Genomic DNA, 6,853 nt, shown 5'->3' with positions numbered 1-6,853 from the left:
CTGACACTCTTAACAGGTTTTAAGCATAATAAAAGAGTTTAGTAAATGATTATAACAATATTGAATTTATAATCAAATGGTGAAACTCTCTTGATTGTCCATTGTTTCTGAACTGCCTGAGTATTTCTTTTATAGGATATTTCAGGAATTTCATGAAAGGTTGATGGACAATATTCTTCTCTCAGTGTTCTCAATGTTCTTCTCAACAGATCGACAAAACATGGACTGATAAGGAGAGAATAAAAATGGCAAATTCTGCTTTATTGGCAGGTGAGTTCTGTTAGAATGCTTAAAGTACATGAATTTTAAACACAGAGAACTTGATTTATTCAATACAGAATACACTATAAGTTGTGTGTCTGTAAAATATACAGAGGCAGAAAATGGGAAACAACGAAACTAGTACAAGTAAGTTTGTATCTTTTGAGGGATCTCTCACAATAATTGCTTGTCTAGTCACACATATTACATTTTTTTTTATTTTTGTCAAGAGTTATTGTAGAATGGAATATCTTATCTTGGACACATCCTAGAATATGAAATTCATTTTTAAAAGTGTATTATTATTTTGCATTCATTTTGGTCTGATCATATTTGTACGTTTCCCTGTTTTTCTTATTCAATCCCAATTCATTTTCCAGAAAAGGTCAAAGTGTTCTCCATTTTGGCTGGAAAGATAAAAAACTGTCAGAAGGAATTTTTCGACATTTTGAGAAACCGTATTGAGAATCTGAAGGAAGGTCGTACAGTGGACGAGAGTGACATTATTCTAGTTTTCTGTCCTATTGTTTCTCGAGCTGGAACTGATATTGAAGCAGCACTGAACAAGGTTGATTACTCTACAGGTTGTTTGATTATCATCGTCACACTATTTTAAATAAAGTTATTAATTCTCAGAATACACTGCCTCAAAGTGATACGTATATAAGCATTTCAGATTAAATTATCTTTAATTTGTCTATGTCCTTAAACAGATTCTAAGCTAACTGTTCTAGTGGTGCTTCATCACACTGAGGACATTAGACAAATTTGTTTTGTCTAAATTTCCTGAACAGAAGCTAAGTTGGGTGTTCTAGTGGTGCTTCATCACACGTTTGACCCAGAGAAAATGGTCCCAGACAGCAGTAGATATGTCAAGAGGACAGACATACTCACAGTGGACTGTCTGTTCAATGAGGATACAGGATTATTGGAGTGTCCGAAGAATTCAGATGCAGCTGACAAAACTGTGAACTGGTTACTACAACAGGTATGTAACAAGATGCTCCATAAAATATGAACACTGCTCTTAAATGTTTTGAACACATTACATATTACTAATTAAGCTCATATTGCAATTTTTCTGCAGGGGGCAAAAATAGGCATCACGATATCACCATGTCAACGTAGGTTAAAGTCACTTTATTATTAAATAAAGTATTATTAATTCTTATTATTTAGGCTTATTTATGTTTTGTTTTTTCATTTGCATGTCCTAATTCTCAGTAACACACTTTAATTTTTTTAAACTGTCCCTTATTTGAAACAGACAAATCATCTATCTTCACAGATGTATTGACATTTTTCACACCGGTAAGAACAAACACTTTTCTGAAATTGACTGTCTATAAAAACACTACAGTGCAACAGAACATGTATTTCAGAATAAACGGCAGCTTTCTGATGTCCTATAGTTTGGCATGAAGAACTGATGTAATAAGTTTACATGTATTAAGATATTAAGATTTTTGTAAAATACACTGTTCAATTTCAATTTTTTTCTACAACTTTCATATTTTATTTTATGGTTGAGTAACACCTGTTTCTTTAAACAGCTTTATATTGACATTTTTCACACCGGTAAGAACAAACACTTTTCTGAAATTGACTGTCTATAAAAACACTACAGTGCAACAGAACATGTATTTCAGAATAAACAGCAGCTTTCTGATGTCCTATAGTTTGGCATGAAGAACTGATGTAATAAGTTTTCTTTTTTTTTTCTACAACTTTCATATTTTATTTTATGGTTGAGTAACACCTGTTTCTTTAAACAGCTTTATCATTAAGTAGAACTTAAGTGCTTAAGAGCTGTCAGGTCCAATAGTTCTGAACAAAGCTAATATAATGTTTCAGTATATCCAGGAATTTTTCTCTCCAACACAGAAGAAGAGCAAAAATACTGGCTAATGCAGAAATTACCTGTTATTTTGTTGGGGTGCAATTAACATATCGTACAGACTTTGATAGCCAGTGTTTCAGATTACACAAAACATATGAACATATGAGTAGACATGAAGTGGATTATTATAGATTATTGCACTGTAGTTGTGCTCCTTTGGTTGAAAATGTGTGTGTATATATATATATATATATATTATAGTTAAAAACTATGACACTGAAAACGACCATTCATATTTATTAATGCCGTTTTTCTGGACAGGCATGGGCAGTGGGACCTCCAAAACAGAAATCTAGTAGGTTAAAATTACTGTCTTTGGTTACATATGATATAATTATGACTTTAATCAAAACAAAATTTTAAATCAATATATCACATCTCAAATAAATAAATATGTTATCCAAAAATACTACAAATTAATGTCTTAGAAATGGAATTTTCTTTTTGGAATCTGGACCCTTAAAAATTACTATTGTAACCTAATATAGTGAGTTATATACTCTCAGAAAAAAAATAATAAAATCAGTTAATTTAGATGTTACATGAGGAACATTTTTCGCTTATTTTTTCAGCTATTTTTAGAATATGTTATTCCATAAACCCTATATTCAGTCAATGTGTGTTTCTTTAACATGAGTTAAAAATGTACTTCATGTGACTTTATATCACGGTCTGGTTTTATAAAGGTTTTTTTTTTCCAGATGTGCAAGAGATAACATGCAGTTCCTCCCGTCCAGTTAATTGTTTTATCCATGTGACTAAAGACACATGCAAGTGTGATGAGGACTTTACAGGAGCTTTAGACAAACGGGTGCAGCTGAGGAATGTTCCTAGAGTGCAGGACAGTGAAATCATTCTGCACTTCTGTCCTGTTTGTTCACCATCTGACATCAATGCAACATTACAAGAGTACCAAAAGAGACCAGGTGAGATTTTAGAAAATTAAAAATTGGAAAAACAAAGACGCCATAAATATTTTTATTATTCACTCTCATCTTGAATAAATGTGTTCATTAGCTTTAGTACTGATCAGGTTGATATTAGTTTGGTAAATTATCTGCTTTCTTTTAAAATGAGCTTCTTCAGCTTTTCTTCATTGCGCATGATTTTTCTCAACATTATAATATAGGTCTATTGACAATAATTTTCTCTCTTTTTGTCTTCAGATAAGCCTGCTGTTGTCATTTTTCTCCATAAGACATTGGATTCAGACTCTGTGCCAAACAGCAGTGGATGTGTGAAAAGCCAGGATGTTTTAGTGGTGGACTGTATTTTCTGTGATGGTGAAGGACTGCCTGACTGCAAAAAAAATCAGGAAGCAATTTCTGCAGTTGCAGACTGGATAAAAAATAAAGTAATACTTCTTAATATTAGTTAAGAAGTTTCTTAATATTATAATATAATATTAGTTATTGCAGACTTCAAGCAGGAGGTGATTCAAAGGTAATAACTGAATGTATATCACAGTAACAATAAATTCTGTGTTTTGTATAGTTTAGAGACCACTAAGGACGGGTAGCAGAATGACACCGAGGATCGATAAATCACCTCATCAACCATTCAGAAAGATCCTGTGACTCTGACAACTACATACCTCAACTCTTCACTGTTGAGATCCGCTTTAGCTTGTGTCTAATTATTATCCAGTTTATTCCAGCCACAGTGAACTAAAAACAGATGTCATTTGTCTCAGACAAGTCACTGTCTTTGTTTTATTGACTCATAGCATGTGCATGAATTGTATTTACAGAAGCCTAGCATGTTGACAGGCATTTACTGTGCAAACCATAATACTGAATAGTTCAAAAGTCCTATTGGCTACTAATGAATGCAAATAAATGACCTGACAATGAGTGTGCAAAGGAGTAAATCTCTTCTTGCTGCATAGCAAAGTCCATGTATGATAACAAACTAACGTTCAGTTCTTCTAATTCCTTACATTAATGCAGAGGCAAATATAACTAGTTAAATTCTGTGTATTTAATTAAGAGATTTTCAGTGAATTGTTTCTGTGTTGGTGTTAAGTAGCTATACTGTATTTAATCTGCATGATGTACTGATAGATTCTGCCTGCTACTGTGCCTTTACTCTAATCTTTGCCTGTAATAAGAAAAATACTTATAATTACAAATCAGAGTAAATTTGGTGTTAAACTGTAAAGTGTGTTTGTGTCTTGTGTTTAACTGTGGAAAATATTTTTTATTAAATAAGGTTTATGTTAATAATCAGTAATACAGACCTAAAAAAAAGTGCATCATACATACATAATATATTATTACATAACATATGAAACTAAGACCACCAGTAGGTGGCGGCAAGTCACTGTCTTAAAGAATGAGTCATTGAATCATTGGTTTATTTCAAAAGGAAGTTGTAACTGATGACTTTTTGAATAGGTCATTTAAAGCAGCATTTCCCAACATATTCCAGTCATGGCACCCTTTCAAAATCTTCAACAATTTGTGGCACCCTACACAAACACACAACTGCTCTACAGGCCCTGCAGTCTACCTGCTCTGCACTGAAGCTGATGGTTCACTTCAGAAGCATGACACTTCAAGTACTTCTTTAATGACACAGTAAAAACTACTAGCCTAACTAATAGGCCTAATATTCAAACATTATAATTGACAAGAGAACAGTCAGTCATCAAATATGAACAAACACAAATTACAACTAGTTTTACTCATTATTAATGAGTAAAACTGGAAAACATCTGCCACACTGAACTAATAGCCTACGTAAATCACTTATACCTCGCTCGGCTTTGTCAGTAATCATATGATTAATTCATGCTTTTTTGATGCGATAATAGGATTACACATTGATTTTCTTCATGGTCTATTCCTGCATCCCTGAACTATAGCACCCGTACTGGCCAGCCCATGTATAAAAATCTTGTTCCGCCACAGAGTCATTTACTGTTGCTAAAGTGAAAATGAAAATATATGCAGCAGGTTCCTGGTGTAAAAGGCAAATCGCAGCAAATTTGTTTACTGTTTTTGACAAGATGCTCCAAAACATGAAAAATGCTTTAAAATCATTTGAAAAACATCACTCATCATGTGCTCATTGTGATGATTCTCTACAGGGGAGGAAAAGGGGTGTCAAAATATGTCCATGTCAAGTAGGTTAAAGCCACTTTTTGTCATTAAATAGTCTATATTATTTAATTTCTGTCAAGAAAAAAAATTAACTTTTTCTGCTTTAATGTGAAAAATTTGATGCTTATGTATGATTTCTGTTTTCTCTGCTGTATGTCCTCATGCTCAGTAATGCACCTTAAAAGTCTTTCTTACTTGAAGCAGACAAATTATTCAACAGACCTGTTTCAAGCTGGATTCCATCTGGGAAGACCATGACAAGACAAGGGTCAATAGTGCTTTGTGTTCTGTATTAAACAGAGACAAATGTGATTCATTTGTTTAATAAATGATTATTAGCTATTAAATGCATAGAAACCACCTCAATATTTTCTTCAATGCAACTTAATAATGTTTTCTTTAATTTCATGTGTGGAAGAAGTAACTTCAAATACAGGATGGCAACCCACACTCTCCATCTATAGGGCTTGTTTTAGTTTCCCCAACACCCAGTAACTATACAGAAACTATACAGCTTTTGTAGATGCTTGCTTAGATGCATATGGTAAATTTATAATAAAAGAGAAAACTAAAAGAATGCAGACTGTCTTCTGAAAATAACACAAAAACTGTGGCAAATCACGAACAATGCAGTGCACTTTTTAAGTCTGAGCATTAAAATCTCTTTAGGTAGGTGGCGCCATCTAGTGTCTCAAAACCTTTATTAACGATAAAAAATAGCCCCAACGTACTTCAGAATTGCCTTTTAAGTGAACACAAACCTTTAGACGTCTATAGAATACCAAAAATCCTCCGTTAATTATAGTTTAAATATAAAGGTTACCTTTAAAAGTGGACTGTAAAATATTCATTAGTGTATAATCAAATATGTTCAAACTATTTTTATAGATGAAGAAACAATTTAAGCAAACCTGCAAAAGCAAACTCCAAACCAAAATCATCATCATCATCATCATCATCATCCAAACTCAGTGCTTTGCTGAAGATTGAAACCCTTTTGATAAACATGCACAGTTGTTGCATAGAAATCACCTCTATATTCTCTTTCATGCAACTTAATAGTGTTTTTTTTATTTCATGTGTGAAACAACTGACTTCAAATAAAGGAGGGCAACCCACACACTCCATACATTTGAGGGCTTTTTTCTCCATTCTTTCAGCAATGAATTGAAATGTAAATACTTACTGGTGAGGTCAAGCTGGAGAGAAACAAAGCAAGGCTTAGCAAAGCAAAACCTGACCACATGGTCTGAGAAGAAAAAAAAACACAGACAAATATGTGTGTTTAAAAAAAGGTAAATCGAAGGGTTCAACAAACATTATTTTAGCCATTGCAACACTGAACTCATGTGGCAGCTTTAAGAAATGCATGGATCATGCTCTTTTCTAATACTCCAGATTGTTGTTCAGGGAGAAATTGTGCTTTTTGCAGGCAGACCATAGTCAAGGTCACTCTGAAACAAATGTTGGATATGTAGAAGAGTCAAAAAGTTAAGTAAAATTAGTCCAAATTGTTATTTAATGCTTTGGGAGGGGGAGAGTTGGTAAACTGGTTGTTAGGAGTGAGGTTGCTTCAGCAAGACAGAGA

At 33.2% G+C, this 6,853-nt stretch overlaps 1 protein-coding gene across 1 annotated transcript; it reads left to right on the top strand.

Annotated features, from left to right (window-relative positions):
• Positions 1-564: 564 nt before the first annotated feature.
• Positions 565-4,211, top strand: LOC107733361 (uncharacterized). The gene is made up of 9 exons (XM_016544960.1): positions 565-845; positions 975-997; positions 1,079-1,249; positions 1,349-1,385; positions 1,529-1,572; positions 2,423-2,456; positions 2,863-3,087; positions 3,328-3,515; positions 3,656-4,211. Exons 3-9 carry the CDS (start codon positions 1,109-1,111, stop codon positions 3,668-3,670), a joined length of 684 nt encoding a protein of 227 aa, XP_016400446.1. The 5' UTR covers positions 565-845; positions 975-997; positions 1,079-1,108; the 3' UTR covers positions 3,671-4,211.
• The last annotated feature ends 2,642 nt before the right edge of the window (positions 4,212-6,853 follow it).

Source organism: Sinocyclocheilus rhinocerous, unplaced genomic scaffold (assembly GCF_001515625.1).
Source record: "Sinocyclocheilus rhinocerous isolate Xijiao unplaced genomic scaffold, SAMN03320098_v1.1 scaffold3750, whole genome shotgun sequence".
Classification (NCBI taxonomy): domain Eukaryota; kingdom Metazoa; phylum Chordata; class Actinopteri; order Cypriniformes; family Cyprinidae; genus Sinocyclocheilus; species Sinocyclocheilus rhinocerous.
This window is presented reverse-complemented; position numbering and strand designations above follow the sequence as displayed.